The 20,061-nt window shown below is 49.7% G+C and overlaps 1 protein-coding gene across 1 annotated transcript in view; it reads left to right on the plus strand.

The window, feature by feature from the left end:
- Positions 1-20,061, plus strand: part of SEZ6L (seizure related 6 homolog (mouse)-like) — a 91,826-nt gene that overhangs the window by 64,113 nt on the left and 7,652 nt on the right. Inside the window, exons 10-14 of the mRNA XM_015562825.1 lie at positions 8,022-8,218; positions 12,631-12,825; positions 13,646-13,837; positions 18,711-18,905; positions 19,345-19,377. Coding sequence (XP_015418311.1) covers positions 8,022-8,218; positions 12,631-12,825; positions 13,646-13,837; positions 18,711-18,905; positions 19,345-19,377 — 812 coding nt within the window. The remainder of the gene's footprint in view (positions 1-8,021; positions 8,219-12,630; positions 12,826-13,645; positions 13,838-18,710; positions 18,906-19,344; positions 19,378-20,061) is intronic.

Genomic DNA, 20,061 nt, shown 5'->3' on the forward strand with positions numbered 1-20,061 from the left:
TATTAGCTCCATTTTACAGATGAGTAAACTGAGGCTCAGAGAGATGAAAGGCTATGATCACCTGGATTCACACCCGGCTGACTGGGTCTCTAGGGCCTGGGAGGAAGCCCTGTGTATCCGGAGCTCAGTGATATAGGAGGTAGCAGTGGAATCAGGCAGGGCCATGAAGGTCGCACTGGAGAGTCTGGATTCGCCCTAATTGGGTAGCAGAGGAAGGGCGTTAAGCAGTTAACAGGATTAAAACTTTGCCGAGGGGAGCCCAGTCCTCCAGTCACCAGCCCGGGGCTTTCTCTGGCAAACTCTGGCACACACTTGGCAGAGTGGCATCTGGACTTGGCACCCTCTTTCTCCCCCAGAGGGAGTGAAAATAGCATCTCACCAGCGAGGGTTACGTGAGGCCCGAGAGCTGCTGGGTTTAATTTATCTCGTTTGGTTTCCGCTGACAGTTTTAGTAAACCAATTTGAGTTTGATAGTAAAAATAATTTTGTCCTCAGGGCCCCTCAGCCCTGCCTAAGTGTTTGCAATCGTTATGTATCACAGTGGCCTGGAAGGAAGCATTTGCACTGCAGACCGAGGTGGGTAGGTGGCCCACAGTAGGCGCTGGGCAGTGTTTGCTGAGTCATGAGGACATAGCCATGTGTGCCCGGCATGTGGGGACTTTTTTCCTCCCTCATCTACTGGGCAGGTCTATTGATGCTGTGGGCATTTAAGATAATGGTTCTAATGAGTCACTATTTATATGGGAACTACTATGTGCTGGGTAGTTTATATCCATGAGCAATAATGAATGTGCACATTATTATGTAGAGATAATAATGACATAATTTAAAGCTAATGTGAGTAGAGATCATTATAGAGGGGTGATCACCGGATTTGGAGATAAGGTATGCAGAGCACATTGCATGGGGTCTGGCGCATAGTGGGAGCTTCATAAATGGAGATCACAGTTACCAAGAATCCTTGTAAGGCAGATATTACCATCATTATGTTGTGGATTTGGAACTGACAGCACAGAGAGGTTAAGTGGCTTCCTCGGGTCACGCAGCTAGGAAGAGGCCAAGTCAAGACTTGAACTCAGGTCTCCGGGGCCAACACCAATGTTATAACCACACAATAAATGGTAGTGAGGTGCTCAACAAAGGAGAAAGACCTAGCCCCATCTTACAGAAGAAGAAACTGAGGCTCAGAGAAGTAACGCCCCTACCCCCATTCCCCGGGCACCTATTGCAAATGTATGTCTATCTCCGAAGGAAAAAAGTTTCCACCAAGCTCTATCATCCCTTCCCTGGCTCTACTACAAAGCCCAGCCCTAAATATCTCCATTTAGGGGCCCCAGCACAGTTCTTTAACCAGGAAATAAAAGGATCTAATAGCAAAGCTCAATAATCACATGATTGATAGCGGGAGAATGTTTCTCTTCAGCTGCTGCCAGTCTGCTTGGTGCTAAGTTAATTCCACACCTTAAATAGCAAGTGCCTTGTCCAGAGGCCCTTCAATCCTTCGGTCATATCGCCGCTTCCAGCTACAAGAATTCAGCTTGGGAGCCAGGCAAGAAGGGAGAGTCAGGAGTCAAGGGCAGCACTGGCCCCAGAAGCACAGATGTTCAGACACCAGCAGAAATCGTGGGTGAAACAGCCATCATAGAAACAAAAGTCTTCCAGTCTATCAGCAGAGGGAGATGGGATTTCCCCAGAGCCAAAGGTCTAAGGAATCCGAGAAGGAACCGTGAAGTTCATAGAGCCCAACTTCCATCATGTTGCAGGTGAAGAAACTGAGCCCCAGAGACGAGAAGAGACTGCCCCCAGACCACTCTGTCAGTCAGCTACTGCTGCGTAACAAGTTAATCCAATCTCAGCAGCATGGAACACCAGATGTGTCGCATTGCTCACGAGTCTACAGCTCAGTGGGTGATTTTTCTGGTCTCGGCTGCTTCACTCGTGTCTGTGGGAAGCTACAGGTTGGGGAGGTGGCTGTGTGGATTGTCGCTGACCTTTCTCGTGTATTCGGGGTGGGGTGGCTGTTGGCCCGTCTAGGCCCAGATGGAGGTGATTCATCTCTGCCGCACATGTCACTCATCCTCCAACAGCTAGCTCAGGCTTCTTGCCATGGTGACTGGCCAGGGTTCCAAGACAACGAATCGTTGGTGGCCTCCTGAGGGTAGACTAGTAGTATCATGTCTGCATCATCCTGTGGCAAGTCACAAAGCAAGGGCCAGCCCGATTCAAGGGGTGGAGGAACAGACTCCATTTCTTGATGGCAGGTGCTTCAAAGCCTTGCTGCAAAGGCTGTGGACACAGAGAGGGGCAGAGCTTCGAGACCATTTTTGTCCTCAAACTATCACAGCCAAAGAAGAGCAGAGGCCAGAACTCGGGTCTCCCGGCTCCAGTCCGAAGCTCCAAATGGCATGACTGTGTGCAATGACCCTACGCGTGCCCGGCATTATCCCCATTGTTCCCGTGAGGAAACCGAGGCTCAGAGTGGTGAAGTAACTTGCCTCCGAACCCCCAGCTAGGAAGTGAAGGAGACGGGATTCACACCTAACGCGTGGTCCCTGGCATTTAGAAGGCTCAGAAAATACTTCTTTCTCTGCGTGATGTTTCCATCGTGTGGGAGGACACGCTGGAGAGATCCTGAATTTTCTCAGAAAGAGGAAAAGGCCTTTGCTTGTGGGAGGGAGCCTTGATTTCCGATCCCAGCTCTTCTGTTTCTTGGCTCCATGGCCTCGGACAAGTTATTTCACTTTTCTCAGCCTCACTTTCCTGTCTTCCAAGGGAGGGTGATAATGGCACCCACCTCTTAGAGTCTCTGAGAGATGAAGACTGGGCAAGGGCCTGACACATGGCACGCACCCGGTCGTTTCATTGGCAGCTAGGGTGACGATGAATTCCTTCCATGGTGTTGTGGCCGTGGCCATTGTTACGGAACTTTTTTTACAATTGGTATATTCTGAGATTTTCATCTGAACACGGAAGCCCAGGCTGGGCAAGGGACTTGTCCATCATCACAGAGCAGAGAAGTGACAGGTGGGGTACCTCTCACTGAGGTCCCCTGACACCAGATTTTGTGGCCAAACCCATTCACCTCTTAGCAGACCGTGCAGTTCGTTATCCATATTTTTAAGCAGAAAGAGGCCCTTTTAATTGAACTCCTGGCACTGATGATGTTACTTACAGCTCTCGATAACATTAGCCCCGTTTTTCAAGGGAGGATACTGTGGCTCAGAGATGTTCAGCTACTTTTTCAAGGTCACCCAGCTACAAACCAGGACGTCTAGGATTTTTATCCAGAGCCCGTTCTTTTAGCACTGTTTCTTGAGACGGAGCCAAAACACCAGGGTGAGTAGGGACCGGTTTTAGTAGGCGAAGCAGCCCAGAGCGGTTGGGTGTCCCAGGTCCGCAGTGCTGGGTGTGGGGTGTCATGTCATTGGCCCTGATGAAGCTTTGCCCACCCTGTTCAGAGATGGCTCAGCCTGGGGATGTGGAAATGGGGAGCAGCTCAGCCTGTGGGGTGACCCCAGAGGAAAGCCCAGCAAGGGGGTGGGGGTGGGGCTCTTTCTTCTTCTCTTTCCTTTTGGGCAGAAGAGGAGAATTGATTGAAAAGGGGAGAAAAGGAGAGAGAGAAGAAAAAAGACTAGAAAACAGAGTCTGTGTCTCATCGCCACGGAAACCGCAGAGCAGCCGCTCTCAGTCCTGGCTGCCTCCTGAATCTTTAAGAGGCTGAGGGCCTCATTAGTCCGGGGTGCAGCCTGGGCATCATCTGAGTTTTTAAATCTCCCCGCGATGCTCAGCTGCAGCCAGGACAGAACCACTGGACGGGGACGGGGCTCCGAGTCGGCCTGGACAAGCGCTTGGTGAATGTTGGGGGAGAGAGGAAGGGAGGGAGGAAGATGAGGACAAGGGGAGGAACACAGAAGCAAATAAGAAAACCGCTCATTTTTTATGCTTTCAATTGTCCTTTTAGGGAGCCAAAGAGATTGGTTTTTCGTGCCCTCCCTGGAGTCCACATGCTTTCTTGTGGTGTCTGCCATGTTATCGAATTAAATGGAAACCAAATTAGCACTGGGCCGAAGGGCCCTTAGCAATCCCACATGCTGAGCAGCGTCTGGTGCTGGCTGTGCGGCATCACCCAGGAGCTGAGGCCTTGGGATCGGGCCTGTCTGGGCTCAGTTGACCCCTCTGTCAAATGGGATCTCTAACCTTTTCTCTGAACACCTTGCTCTGTGGTTGGGGGGACCTGATCAGACATGGACACAAAGGAACTCTAAACAGGACTAGTTTTCTGGCCTTCCAGAGAAACATGTTTTATCTAAGTTTGATCGTACCTCCAGCTGCATCTACAGACTGTGGTCCTCTTTTTCCCCATATTTAAATCCTGTGGTCTATTTCATCACCATCCCTGCTGTCCCGTAGGGATCCTGCCTTACTTGCAAGATGCTATTTTCTTAGGAAAGTCGCTTAATAACCCCTCCGAGCCTCGGTTTGCTCATCTGGGAAATGGAGATAAATTCACCATCATTCACACATGTAAACGACATTTATTTCACCGTGCCAAGCCCTGTGCTGGGTTTCAGGGACATGCGGCCCAAGAACACGTCCCCTCAGGGAGCTCGCAGCCCCAGGAAAGGTGCCCTGGGTTCTGCCTTTGACTTCGGAGGTTTGGATTCTGGCTCTCCTGGTTGACCAGCTCTGTGAGCTTCAGAATGTTTCTTCACTTCTGGGTGCCTCGGTTTGCTTATCTGCGAAATGGGTGGCAACAGCGGTACTCACAGTATTTGTCTGATGGTAAAATGAAATTGGTGCCTGTGAGGCGCTTAGAACAGCTCCCGGCCTGTAGGAAGCCTGTGGAGACCTGGGCTGGTTATATCGCTGTAAATGTCGAGTGGGTGGGGAGCATAGCAGGACCTTAAGGAATTAGTAAAATGTCAAGCAGAGAGGTGAGGAGGGGCATTCCAGGTAGAGGGAGCAGCGTAGGCTAAGGCAGGTCTAGGGGAGACAAAAGGCCTGTGGTACAAAGATGTTGAGACAGCAAAAATGGCAGGGGGAGGGCCGGCTGTGGGCCTCCCGGCCGTGCTAGAAAGCCGAGCAACCACACTTTTTTCCTTGAGCTAATTTTTGCGGTTTCCACAGTCCACTTTCCATCACCAGCCACTCCTTTCCTTCCCCCCTTAAACTGCTCATAAATTGGCTTGCCTTTTTCACTCTGCTTACTCTAAGCAAAATGATGTCCGTGAAATTAGAAGTTGGAAGTGCAAACTGTATATTTAAATATTTTTTTCTAATTCACATTCAAATAAGTACATAGCCATCAGACATTGTCCAATATGTTTGCTTAGCTAACATCATCTTGTGAATATCACCAGGGAGAGCCTTTAAAGGCAAGATTTCCAGGCAAAGGTCAGACGTTGCTTTAGAAAGAAAGAAAGAAAAGCAAGGTGGCTTGGTCATCATTTCTCCTACGCCTTCTGTGGAATATTAACTCCAGCTCCACAGTTACAAAGCCCACCTACCCCTTCCACGTCCTTCCCCCCTCACCCCTACCACGCCCCATACCAAGATTAGGCGACACTGCCCTCTATTGGCCAAAACAAGAATTTCTCCACCAGAAAAAAGCTTGCTAATCTGTCAGATTCACATTTGCATTCTAGCCTCACCTCTCTGGCTGTCTAGACCCTAGTGGAAGAAAATAATGAGGGTCCCTCCGGCTGTTTTTATCTGTTTTGAAGAAGTAATACATGCACACGATTTAAAGCCCAAAGGGACAAAAGGGTCTGCTGTGAAAATTGTTCCCCACTTTTCCCCAGCAAACACCCCCTCTCCCGGTCCCCTCCCTCGAGGCAACCACTAGAACTAGTTGCTCATGTGTTCTTCCCAGACTCTTTAAATATTTCAAAAACCATTAGAGAAATCTCATATCTACCGAAATAAAGCCAGCCAGACTAAATAACCAGTTTAGCACTGATTTTATTACATCCTCTGTTATACAGGATCAATAATGGCAACAAAACAAAACAAATTTAATTGTTACCAGGAGATACATAACATGTCGGGGACAAAAATCTTTGTAGAACAGGGAGTCTGTAGAGGGAGGAAATATTGCCGTAGTGGGAGAGAAAGTGTTGGAAATCACAGGTTTAATCAAATAAACTTTAGCAATGATGTCATAAGAGCAAAGGACGTGTCAGGATGGGGGTGTGAGGGCGGTCAGATGGGGGGTTTCCATCTTGCAGGTTTTAGTTGTAATTTTTTTTCACATTTTCTGATAACAAGACTGAACCCCGCACATTTATTGGAGGTGTATCCCTGGCTTTCACGAAACATCCTATAAAATAATGGTTCGTATCTCAGGCTTCGGCATCTGAGAGACCTAGGTGTGAATCCTAAGTCTTATTTGTGTGTGACCTTAGGCAAGTGGTTTCTCCCAGTTGAGCCTCAGTTTTGTTATGTGTAAAATGGGACGATCATAAGTCTTAGTTTATGGTGTCGTTGTTTGAGTGCTTGATACTCAGGAAGCAGCATTCTTGTTATTCAAAAGCTAAATGGGGCCCCGGGAGATCTTCCTTCAGATGTCCGATGGGACCAGTGCTTTCACTGCCCTGGAACGGAGGACGTGGAAGAGGATGTCAGAAGTGGAAGCACTGGACAGCAGCCCACAAACAGCAGCTCAAGCTCCTGAGGGGACCACAGGGTGTGCCCAGAGCAGAGTCAGGGGGACGGGAGAGCGGAAGCCAGAGCCCCGCTGCTCAAGGCCAGGGTTGGCGCTGGAATGGCTTATCAGGCATGTAGAGGTGTCGTGGCATCAGGCTTGATTCCGGTGACCTTCACATCTGAGAAGAATGGAGGCAAGAGGGGCCCAGGAGGCGGGCAGGACAGAAATCCTTCGGGGCAGCTCCAGTCACTTAGGGCTTTTGAATTAACCCCTGGGAGCAAGCATTGAAAGCAGCCAGGAGGAGAGAGGTCCCCCTCCCAAGGCTGACAGCTAAGAGTCTGTTTGGGGACCAGGCCCCCAGCAGAGACGGAGTCAAAGCCACAGTCCACCCTGGAGCTGAGGCTGAGACCTGGACATCCTCCCTGGGCCGGTGCTGATTCATCCGACACGCCCTTGGCACCTCCCTGAGAACCGGGGACGCAGTGCTGAGTAGGGCAGACGCAGTGCTGAGTGGGGCAGACGTGTTCCCCGGCATCGGAGCTCTGGCCTCGTGCAGGGGTGGCCCGGAGCCATGGAGTACCGGGTGCTAAGCTCCACACGGGCTTTTGTGGGGAGAGGGTGTTTTTCGGGTGGAGCAGGGGAAGCTGGTAGCAATCCCAGGGCCGTGAGTCTCCCCACGCCACCCCTAGGGAAGCTATACATGAGGAGCTGTGGGAGGTGCCGTGGGAGAGGTGGCGGTGAATGAAACACAACCCTGCCCTCTGGGGGTAAATCTTCCGCTGCGTGCCTCGCGTTTCTGTTTCGTTCTTACTAACTGAAGCGCCAAATGGATGGTTTCCACCCCTTCTCCCCACTCCAGGACCGGCAGCAAGCACCCCAAGTTGGATGAAGCCGTCAGCGGAGAGGGCTGGTGTCAGTCTGCATGAGTTGCAGAAACTTCACTCGGGGCCCTTTCCTGGACCACCCCTCTCCTCTGGCGGTGGATAGCTTAGTCAGGAGACGCCTGATAAAAACCCTTCACCATCCCCCCTTCCCAGCACGATGGCACCCTAACGCCTACACTTGGCTCTCTAAGCCCTTCATGGTCTGACTCCCGCAGATCTCCCCAGGTTCCCGTGTCTATACACACACCCACACGTGCTGACCACCAGGCAAATGCCTTCAGGAGCCATGACCTCTCTCCCTGGGCCAGGCTTACAGGAGGATCGGCATGTCCTGACCACATTGGGAGTCCATGCCCACCTCAACCCCAGTTCCTAGCCTGGCGCCTGACACCTGGCACGTCTCAAGAAAGTGTGTGTTGCCTGAAAAAAATAAATCAAAAGCTTGTTGAATGCCCCTAACTTTGCCACACCCCCTTCTCTCTGCCCCTCAGCCTGAACCTGAGCAACAGCGACATCTTGACCATCTACGATGGTGATGAGGTCATGCCCCACATCCTGGGACAGTACCTGGGAAGCAGCGGCCCCCAGAAGCTGTACTCGTCCACGCCAGACCTGACCATCCAGTTCCACTCGGACCCCGCTGGCCTCATCTTCGGGAAGGGCCAGGGATTCATCATGAACTATGTGGGTAGGTGTCTCCTCTGGTCAATGTTTTTCACTTGTATTTAGATACCGGTTAAGATGATTTCCTGTAGTTAGATCTTTTTCAGGGGGATTTTGTGTTTCATAGGACTTTTAATATATAGGCATATATTTTAATATAAATATATGTAATTTTTAAGACCTGAGTCAGAAGGACCAGGGTTTGAGTCTTAGCACTGTTGCCAGTGGCTTTGTGACTTTGGGGAAGTCACTTCACCTCTCTGAGCCTCCTTTTTGTTGTCTGTGAAATGGAAATAGTGATTTCTACTTCACACGGTTGATATCAGGACTTCGTAGATCAAGCCTCATAACTTGAGGAGGCTTCATGTGGGGCATTAGATAATCTGGAGTTGAAGGTTGTTCAACAGAGAGTTCAAGGTTGGAGGTAGAATGTGGGAGTCAGTGAAGTATAGACAGGCATTGTTTAAAAGCATGGGACCGGATAAGGTCGCACGGGGAGTGAGTCTAGATAGAGAAGAGCACAGGGTCCAGGAGGGAGCTTGGGGCCCTCCAGTGTTCAGAGGCTGAGCAGGGGAGGGTGATGGAGCCAATAATGAATAAGGGGGCATTACAGCTGGGGAGTAAGGAGGGAAGGGTGTGGGTGGACAAAACAATAAGAGGTATTAGATGGTCAAGTTTGAACTTCGCTTGGACTTAGCAATTTTTTGAAAAGATGGGGGGAGAGAAATGGTTTGGAAGCCACGCTAAGGATCAAGATAAACATCACCTGCATCTATTGGTCCCAAAGTATGGGAGGAGGGAGAAAGGGCTGTCTCCATTGGAAGAAGAGTCCTTAGGCGACCTATTGGTGCACGGGACTGCGCTCAACCAACTGAGCCACACCGGCCGGGGCAATGAGTCCCTTTTCTCATTTCCAGCTGGTGGACACTTCTCATCCCTGCCTGCTCTATAGGCAGCCGTCAAAGCGGCAAACACAACTGTTGATCTCCTTTCTTAAGCTTCTTGGGGGCCTTTTTACCCTGGATTGTGCTGCTACATATGTTATGTTGTGTTATTCCTGCTACTTCGCATGCTTGTCCCACTCTTTGGTGGGGGGTGCCCTGGGCATAAGCGCCCTCCTGAGTCAGCTGCCTTTGGAGGGCGAGTGGCGACTTGGCTTCAATCTATCCTTAGACTGTTCTCCCTTCCCCGCCAGAAGATGAGGTCATAGCTTTGCTCTTCTTTCTTCTCTGGTGCCTGAGTCAGTCTTCCAGACCTGCATCCAGCTCGGCAGCAGAAAGCTGACTCGATCCAAGCTCCCCAAGGTTACCCGAGCGTCTGGCCCATGCTCATTTGGCAACGTCTTGAGGAGGAGGCGCTCGTGTTAACTGAAGCTGAAACTTGGACTTGTGTGGCAATTTGACATTGGCAGGCACTCTTCTCCATCTCATTTTATCCCATCCTCAAATGCATGGTCTTCAAGTGAAAATGCAAGAGGGGGTCTGTTCACAGGCAGTGTCGGGACCGTGTGCTGATGCTGTGGAGAAACAAGCATGGAGCTTCAGAGACCACGTCCCGGGGGTACGCAGCCTGGCGAATGTGGGTGACACACAGAAAAGAGAGAATTCCCTTTGCTCTTCTTTCTGTTAAACACCCAGTTAATTTATTTTTTAAAATATATTTTATTGATTTTTTTACAGAGAGGAAGGGAGAGGGATAGAGAGTTAGAAACATCGATGGGAGAGAAACATCGACCAGCTGCCTCCTGCACATCTCCTACTGGGGATGTGCCTGCAACCAAGGTACATGCCCTTGACTGGAATCAAACCCGGGACCTTTTGGTCCGCAGGCCGACGCTCTATCCACTGAGCCAAACTGGTTAGGGCCAACACCCAGTTAATTTTACAGGGAAGGCAAGTGAGCCTCTGTATTCCATTCTGATCCAATCAATTGCTGGTGACCACCAGTGCTGAAGACCATGTTGAAAAGAATTCCGAGTAGGTCATGCTGGTCGTCAGTGGGAAAGAATGGCACGGTTGCTTAGTGAGGGCAGCCACGGCAGGGGCTAGGTATTTGCTATCATAGGTCTAGATTTAACCAGACACAGATGTGATTCCCATTCAGTAGAGGAATCAGACGGAAGGGCCAGGGGTTTCTGTGATGATGTAGAGAATTCTGAAGCTCCGACTGATCGCAAGGCCTAGCCCCCAGCTCTGGGAGCTGGTCAAGGCTTACCGACTGTGGCAGCTGCCAGAACCTTCCACAGGAACACTCTGGGCTTACATGGTTCTGACCTCCTTTGCACAAACAGAAGCAAATACCCATTCTCATCATTGCTTCTTGTGCTTTGCTAGTGTCTTTGGCCAAGTGCACGGGAGGGAAGGGAATAAATAAGAAAGCGGAGATGAGTAAGCAGTGTTTTTCAAAGAGATGTTGGTCACTAATCTTAGGATAATAAATGGGCTCTACATTGTAGGTCAACTCCAATCAAAAGAAAGTGAGTGGCTCCCTGGAGTGCTGTGTTGAGGACTGGAGGGTTTCCGCGGGATCCAATGAAAGATTGCTGTGATTGATTAGTGATGTCTGTCATGAGTATAAGATGGTAAATGGTGGCATATATTCAGTGCATTTGGGTATTTCTTTTGCCCAAAAGTTAGATGATGGTGTTGACCTTGACCATGAACACTAGAAACATGACTTCAGATCCCTGTTTTCCTGGTGCCTGGCATATGGTAGGTGCTCACAAAAATCTTAGTCAAACAAACGAATGATTCCATATAAGTCATCTTCGTGTTCCTTGTCATACCCTACACATTGATTAGCATTCACATTGCCCTTAGGGACAGGCAGAGTCGTGATTTGTGTTGCCACTCTAGGATTGAGGACAGTGAAGCTCAGAGATGTGTATTGATGTGACTGGCGTCACACAGCTTCTAAAAGAAATAAAGAGGACTAGAAGGGAAGCCCTCCAACTCCTAGGCCGGTTTTCTCATTCTTAGCAGAGACAGGGGCCCATCGGGACAGATCATTCTAGAACCTCCACCTAGGGTATTTGGTGAATATGCAGATTCCTGAATCAGGGTCTCTGGGGGTGGAGTCTAGGGACTGAAGAAGAGGAAGGCTACGTGACCTAGCCAAGGCCACTGAATGTGTCAACATTGGGGCCACGATTTCAGTCAAGTCTCTGCTACATGATGGCACAGCTGAGGAATCACAGATGTGACGAATGCCCCAAAGGAGACAGGGTTCTCACAGGGATGTGCAGCCATGTTGGCTCACATCAAAACAGCCAGACAAGCAAACCTTTCTTAGCAAAGCATTTGGCACAAGGCAGACAACGTATCCAGTATTTGCCCCATCTCACCCCTTTCAACCAGAATTCCAGCATTTGCAGCTGCGTCCTAAATCCAGGGCTTGGCTGATTCTTCAAAGACCTAAAAATAGAGGCCCCTGCTCCCCACCAAGCAGTCCTAGATGCCCTCTCCCTCCCCCTCCTTCTTGCCAACAGCCGTGAGCTCCCCCTTCCCCAAATAAAACCCTGATGAAACCCCAGGAAAAGCCATCACTTGTTTCTCCGCATGACTTTCCCGCAGACAGTGCAAGGGCTTTGCTCTCCCCAGAAGCACTTAAGAACTGCAAATTAATTATACAGCATAATTAGCTCTTTCTCGCAATCCGGGCAGTGGGCACTTGGAAGCAAGAAGAGTAACAATGGACTTTGGATGACTACCTTAGTAATGAGAGTTTGCTGAAGAAGAACAAAATTATGCCAGGGGAAATGTCTGTGATAATAAGCTGCTTGTAGCCTTTGATAATATGCACCCATGATATGCAGCGTGATTTGAAGAACACACTGATAATTCTTTTTTATTTTGATAGTTAAGTATTGATCTTCACCTGTATTACAAAAATATTTATCACTTACTCCATCAAACCAATGGATTTACAGACATTCTTAGGATGAGGCTGAGTGTATTAGCTATCTATTGCTGTGTAACAAATTACCTCCCAAAATTAGCAATAAATATTTATTATGTCACCATTTCTGTGGGTCATGAACTCAGGAGTTAATGTGGGGTGGTTTGGGCTCAGAGTCTGTCATGAGGCTGTAATCAAGATGTCAACCGGGGCTGCGGTCATCTGAAGGCTCGACTGTAGCCGGCAGCTCCTCTTCCAACTGGTTCTCTGCCATGGTTGGCAAGTCAATGCCATTGTTGGCATGAGACACAAAGAGAAGTGATCATGCCCAGTCACACTGCTAGTAAGTAGCAGAGTTAGGATTCTGTCTGATACTAAAGTAACTTTATCAAACCAAGAGAACGTTGAGTAAGTCCGGGGACCCACAGGAAGAGGTCATTGTAAAATCTCACGGTTAAGCGTTCTGTGCTCGGGTTTGGGAAGTGTTTTTCCTCTGACATTCGTAAAGCAGAAGGTGAGGATGACATCTTTGTTTTAAAGAGGTGTCAAGGAACGACTCCTGCTCCGATCTGCCCGAAATCCAGAACGGCTGGAAAACCACTTCGCATACGGAGCTCGTGAGGGGAGCCAGGATCACCTACCAGTGTGACCCCGGCTACGACATCGTGGGGAGCGACACCCTCACCTGCCAGTGGGACCTCAGCTGGAGCAGTGATCCCCCGTTTTGTGAGAAAAGTAAGCATCGTCCTGTTTTCTTCTCGGTCAGTGGGTGGCGAGTCCTCGCTGGTTTCTTTCTGTTTGTTGTTGTTTTTCATGGATTCAGTGGCCATATTTAATGTGGAATCTGGCCTCCCTTCAACTCCACCAACTCATTGGTGCTCCCAGATGCCACTCTGTAGGCAGGGATCTCAGACTCAGGTGCCCTCAGAAGCCAGGCAGGTGAAGTAAATGAGTGAGACAGACTCATGTCAGACAATAGGGAGTGGTATGGACCGTGGTGAAGGGGAATGTATGCAACCTGTGTAAACACATCATTCAAATTCAGGTCTTTAAAATTCCGGTAGTAGCCAAGCAAAACAAGTTAAGTTAAGCTGGACCTTGGAGTCCCAGTTCAAACCCCTATAGTAGGTGGCTGACCTCACCCAGACAGCATCCGCCCCGGTCTCCTGGTTCCTCCTGCCTGTCCCCTCAGGCGTGGGGCCAGCCATGTCTGGTGGCAGCTAAATCTGGTGTCTTGGAAAGGGGTAGAAAGGGAAATACTCCTGGTAGCAGAGGGAGGGGCTATGTTCAGAGATGTACAAGGTTGTATATTGTACATAGGTCCTTGGGCCCTGATGCAAACAGACGTATCTTTGGGCAAATTCCTGAAAGTGGTTTGACATCCAAATCTCTTTCATCCCGGCCTAGTCTCCAGCCACCTTTGATGCGCCCGAGGTGCATTATCTTCCCAGCAGGAAAGGAGCTTAAGTTAGGAACCTTTCTAGATCCTTCTGTCATTCATCCGTGGTCACCAAAGAGCCCTAACGCGCACCTGGTCTGCTTTCGTCTCGCGTAGTTATGTACTGCACCGACCCCGGGGAAGTGGACCACTCGACCCGCTTGATTTCGGACCCTGTGCTGCTGGTGGGCACCACCATCCAGTACACGTGCGAGCCCGGCTTCGTGCTGGAGGGGAGCTCGCTTCTGACCTGCTACAGCCGCGAGACCGGCACCCCCATCTGGACGTCCCGCCTGCCCCACTGTGTCTGTGAGTCTGTTTATTGACTTAACGAAAACTCCATGTCGCTGTCTCTTAGTCACGGAGGCACACTGACTGGGCTGCTCAGGGAAGGCACCCCCCCTTTGGGAATGCTTGTTGTTATGACGATCACAGAGCTAGCACGCACTGAACGCAGGGGTGCTGCGACATTCACGTCAATGTGCCAGGCGCTGCGCTAAGTCCTTTGCCAAAGGCCCCCCTCCGTGCCTCCCCCAGTGGCCTGGTCAGCATGGCATCACTGGCTCCGTTTCAGAAGGTCCACAGAGGTGATCTCATTGCCGCAAGTCACACAGCCAGTTAACCCAGACGGTCCGCAGGGACTGAATGGGGTGGATTTAAGCTCTATTAGGCCTCGTCTGTGTGGAGCCACCAAAGCAAGTGTTTGGTTTAAAAAAACAACACCACCTTTTTGGGTTTCCTGAAAAGTAAAAACTCATAAAAGGCTTCCAAGGTCACTCTGAAACTGGAGGGTCTATTCTCACCAGGCAGGGGAGGTGGAGAGCGGTGGTCCAGGAGGCTCAGCCTGGGAAGCATGTTCCCTTCCCGCTTCCTCCTGGTGACTTGGGAGGGTGGGGAATTGAAGCTGCAGAGACCCAGACACGAAAAGCTAAAAATAAAAGCTTATTGTAAAACCCTGGAAGGCGATACCCTTTTTATAAAGAAAGAAACGGCACTCCGCTAATGAGGACAGTCTCCAAAGGCCCTCTGGGCCGCCGCGGGTGCTGGGTTCCTGAGAAGCGTGTCTCCCTTGTTTCGGGGCGCCTTTCCCCGAAACCTCAGCGCCGGAGCTGCAGGGTCAGTGAAGACAGCTTCCGCGATACCCATGCTAGTGAGTTCACGCACCCAGTGGGTGGCAGGAGATTCGTGATCCCCCCTGAAGCCTAAAAAGTAACCATGTGGTTCCCGCGACGTTACAGGCAGGCGAGGCTGGTGGGAGATGGCGCATGAGCTGAGAGGATGGTCCAGTTCTTGCAGTGAGGTGCCTGGAGTGAGAGGGAAGTTACCATTGGGGTTCTCAGGGCATTTTTAAGGATGAGGTTGTCAGACGCAAAACAGCTTTAAGGTGTTTTCTCTACTGAAAGAAGGAACAGCCCCGATCCGATGGACACCTTCACCGTGCTGTGTCCTTCCCCAACATGAACACGATTAAACCTCATAAAACTGCATGAATGCTACGTGTGTCCACTTAAAAGCAGGAAAGGAGGCCCAGAGAGGGTGAGTAGCTTTCCTGAGGCCACACAGCAGGGAAGGGGAGATCCTAGGATTCCCATTCAAGCCTGATGAACCCCCAAAACATTATCATCTCCCCCTCTCCCGCCCCACAATCACTGCAGTGCCAGCTTCTGGGCGAAGTTCCAGTGCTTGATTGTTGACAAAGATCTTCCACCAACAAGCTGCTGTTATAGACGGTAAACTGTATAAGCTCTGCTTCCTCCAGCTTCTGTTCAGGGTCGCTGGGACTCAAAGCCATGTTCTTTCCTAGTCCATTTACCCCAAGACACTTCGAGAACAGACAGGTCAGGCACTGGTAGGGGTCAGGCATTGGTAGGGGAATGACCTTGGACAGGTAGCTTGCCCTCTCTGGGCCTCAGAGCTCTCGTCTGAAAAAGGAAATAATACTCCCTACCAGGCAGGGCTGTTGGAAGCAACTCATTTAGCCATTCAGTATGCAGGCTGATGCTAGGAGAGTGTTTCCTAAACTTTCTCAACTCAAGATGCCCTTGGTGTCTCAGGAATTCTTTCATCGATTTTCCAGGCCAAAAATACCTAATAATTCTGTTTGTTAAGTAGTTTGCTCCAAACACCTTAATAATAGCTATATTGGGGTAACTTAGTAGTTTTTAGAGAAAGTAACACATAAGTTAAAAGATTATATTTTTATTTCATTCTTAAATACCTACTTACTACTCCAGGGATACATGTGCCTGTGGAGCTCCACCAAACTTCTCAACCTCAGCATCAGGCTGGACTCTGCCATGGTCATTTCCTGTTCCATGTGGATTTGTCACAGTTCTTGTCTCTTAGCACGACAACCGCGGAACAGCCAGCTTTGCAAAGATGAGGCATCAGTAAAGGGAACGTAGCTCTGTCTCGTGCTGAAACTGGGACCTTCCTGGAGCTAGTAGTTCCTGAGGGTCTGAGAGATGTCACTATGTCTCCTCAAAATTTTACAAAATCTCACAGCACCTCTGTGAGTTCGTGGTGGCACCCCAGGGCACCTTGGTGCACAGTTTGGGAACCATGGTGGTGGTTGGGCCCTGAAAATAGAGCAGTGGGTAAACAGACACGATCCATGCTCTCATGAAGCCTGGGGTCTATTGGAGATGAGCGGAGGAAAACAAATCTATGAAGAAAATAGCAATGGATAAACAGCACCTCCTCCAGGGAGACCTCCCTGACTGCCTAGACTAGGTCCTGTTTCTCTCCTCTGAGTTCTCATGGCACCTACAATTCAGCTATCACAGCACTTGCTGTAGCCTATTGAAATGATATGTTCAGATAGTCAGAGAAGCGAACACCTAACTCACTTGCTGGGCTTGTAGCCATTAATTCTTGTATCTCTCGTGCTCAATAGTATGTGTTACTGTTACCATCGTTGTTACTGTTAGTGATACTAATGTGGCCTTTATTGACGGTGGCGTGGTAAATGACTCCTCAGGCTCCCATCCAGAAGACATAAACCACGCTACCTAGAGTGATGATATGACAAATTCAGTGAGGGTTTTATGGGTGACTCTCCGGAGAAGCACTTAGGGATTCCCCAGGAGGCCCTGGCAGAGCCCATGTGGCCAGACTGTGACCCTAGTAAAAGCTCCCCTCGATGCACTGTCCCCAAGATGCCTTAGGGGTGGAGCCCCCGGCACTGAATCGAGGGGGTTGTAGTGCGGCCAGGTGAGAGCAGGTGAGGACGCCTCCCCTCATCTCCCTAAAGGTGCTGGCAACATCCTCCTTTACATCCAGTCTAAGAGTTTATCCTCTGTCTTTACTATCTCCCCAGGGACAGGACAGTCCTGGCACGGGGTTGGCATCCAGAAAATATTTGTGGGATACCTGACTGTTAAGTTTCATGAAGGCAGGGGCCACGTCTGTCTTGTTCATCATTGTACTAGTAAGAGGTGCTCAATAAATACTTGTTTTCCTCACTGATCTGTTCATTTATGAAGGGAAAGGTTGTGGGGAAGTTGTTCTGCGTTACCATTGCCACCTGATGGCCACTTGGCTACATTGCAGGTAGTGCACGCATTTGCCACATAAGGATCCTCACTTCCCCTCCACCCAGGAGGGAGGGAAGCAGCCAGGAATCAGATCTGCACCTCATCCCACCTCCCATCCCCCATCCCCAGCCTGAGCCCTCACTTTCCCAGCCGAGCACTGGTTTCCAGGTTTCCTCTGGAAACCCCTGACCTCCCCACCCGTGACCGTGACCGGATCAGGCGAGGTTTGTCCTCTGTGCTTCCCATCACAGCTGTTGCTGCACTGGGTTGCAGTCACGTGACCAGCCTTCTCTCTCACCTACTAGACTGACTTCTGGGCAAATGGAAACCACACTTTCCTAGTTCTCCACTCTATACCCCTCTCCTGGCACAAACCTGGCACAGAGGGGCAGAGTACTGTCTGCTGGACCCTCCCTCCAAATGAGTGGGTTCTGGACTCGGGGATTCATGAGCTATAAAGTGTAGTGCATTGGGCTGCATTTCCCAAGGAGTGTTTTATACACCCCTGGTGATACAACGTGGCTTGAGGTGGTGCCCAGATTAACTCTCTGGTGTTTTGTTTTGTTAAGAAGATGGAAACTGAAAAAATAAAGAAGAAGATGGGAAACTGACCTTTGAAATCTGTGATTATAGAAATAGGGGTGAGGCTAAATTGTATTGCACAATTTCAATGGAAAAGCAAATCAACAGAAATAAGAAACATTAAGTAAATGATAGTATGAAAAAACACTTGGTATGAAAAGACAACAGAAATTGTAAAGGCCGCACAAATAGCCAGTGTTTATTGGGTGCTCACTCTGTGCTGCTCACCTACATGCATGTGCTCATTTAATCCTCCTAGCAACCCTCTGACATGGCCCATTTTACAGATGAGGAAATTGAGGCTCTGAGTAGTCAGTACCCACAGAGGTTATTTATGAGGCTCCTACTAGATAGGTTGGGGTCATTTATGATGCTCCTTCTGTATACCAGGCCCTGAGCTTCAAGCAAGCCTTAACAGTGAAGGAAACTGATGCACAATGATTAAATAAATACTTCTCGGGTGGAAGAAGAACTGGAAAGACTAGTGACTGAATTAGGGGTAGGAGGCATCCGGGAAGACTTCCTGGAGGTGGAGAAATGAGGAATGAGAATTGAAAGACAAGACTGATCCAGCCTGGGTGGGCAGTTAAGGTGTGAGTTGAGAAGCAGAAGGAATGCTTTATAACTTAACATCACCATCCATCATTTATAGAATATCTAGGACATGCCAAGAGGACTTTACACCATAATCTTATTTCATCTTCCAAGTCCCTATGAGATAGGTACTACTATTATTATTCCCATTTTACTGATGAGGAAACTGAGGCTCAGAATCTGTCCGTGGCCCTTGCTGGAGGTCACACAGCTAATTAGTAAGTAGCAGAACCAAGATTTTAACCCATATTCCACAGCCCAGTACAGTCTACCGTGCCCATGTGTAACCCATGCCCAGAGGCAGGAGACAAAAAGGTGAGTTTGGGGAATGGGAACCAGTTCAGTGCAAGGTGGGGATGTAGAGGGAGAATGTTGCAGAGACCGGCCAAAGCCAGATCAGGCTGGCTCTGAGTAGGAGTCCCCAGAGACTCGCACCCTCTCACCAGAGCTCCTTTCGGCTTGCGTTTCAGCGGAAGAGTCCCTGGCGTGTGACAACCCAGGGTTACCGGAGAACGGGTACCAGATCCTGTACAAGCGCCTCTACCTGCCAGGAGAGTCCCTCACCTTCATGTGCTACGAGGGCTTCGAGCTCATGGGCGAAGTGACCATCCGGTGCATCCTGGGACAGCCGTCCCACTGGAATGGGCCGCTGCCTGTTTGTAAAGGTGAGGAAACGGGACGGGGGAAGCCGGAGATGTCAGGACCGGCTGGCAGGGGTTCCGAATCTTCTCCAGAAGCTGAGCTGCTGCACTTCATCAGATCTAAGACACCACCGTTATTCTCACCACCGAGAAAGGAAAACACCACTGCCGATGGAACTGTGACACAGTGCCTTCTTGCTTAGCACCGTGTTGTTGTTAATCCTCACCCAAGGATATTCTTTCCATTGATATTTTTTTTTGAGAGAGAGAGAGAGAGTGTAGAAGGGAGGGGGAAGGGAAAGCATCCAGGAATTTTCAGCAAATGCAGCAGCCCCGGATAAATAAAACGTAACATTGACTTCAGGAAAGCGTGGCATGGGCTTTTGCTCCCATTCTTCTTGTCCCCATAACATGCACGGCGAATCCACTTGACATTGACCAATGCTTTCTGTTTCTCTTGCAGTTAATCAAGACAGCTTTGAACACGCGTTAGAAGGTGAGTCCCAGAATGAAAAACACCCAATAAATCAAGCTCATAGCAAAAAACAAGGGCAGGTCCTAAGCCATCCTGGGCCAGGTGCTTACAAAAAACTAACAATAACAAAACATCGTCCTTCACCTGCCGGAGGTCATTTCAAAACAAATGCCATTGCAAAGAAAAAGTCATTGCATTTACATCTCACGGTCCTAACTGAGACCTGATGCGATTTGACGCCAGTTGTGCTCATGAGCGTAGAAAGTCTGAGAGTCCCTCTGCCTGACAAAGGCATCAGCTGATTGTAAAACTTTTCAACCATGTGGTGCCTTTGGAGAAACTGTATCCAATGATGCCTCGCCACCTACACTGAGCATCCCCCTGGTTTCAGGAGGGAAACGGGCCAGGGTGGTCTGTGGCCTGTTTTTCCCTTAGTCTTTCTCTTCCCCAACACATCTGGCCCTGTGCCCTCTTGTTCCCTGTTCTCCTTTTACTAGGAATTTCCAAGTAAGACTTATTAATGCGCAGCAGATGCTGAAAGCTCTCCAGGATTTACTTCTGTTTTCATGTGGTGGCTCCTTCCCTCTGCAGCCCCTCCCCTACCTGAACCATCCTGCATTCTGTGCCACCTCCATTCGGCGTTCCCAATCCACGCGCCTGGACGATGGCGCCAGATGGTTATTGGTTTTTAAAGCTGTAACCAGT

This window comes from Myotis davidii, unplaced genomic scaffold, assembly GCF_000327345.1.
Source record: "Myotis davidii unplaced genomic scaffold, ASM32734v1 scaffold478, whole genome shotgun sequence".
In the NCBI taxonomy this organism is placed as follows: Eukaryota; Metazoa; Chordata; class Mammalia; order Chiroptera; family Vespertilionidae; genus Myotis; species Myotis davidii.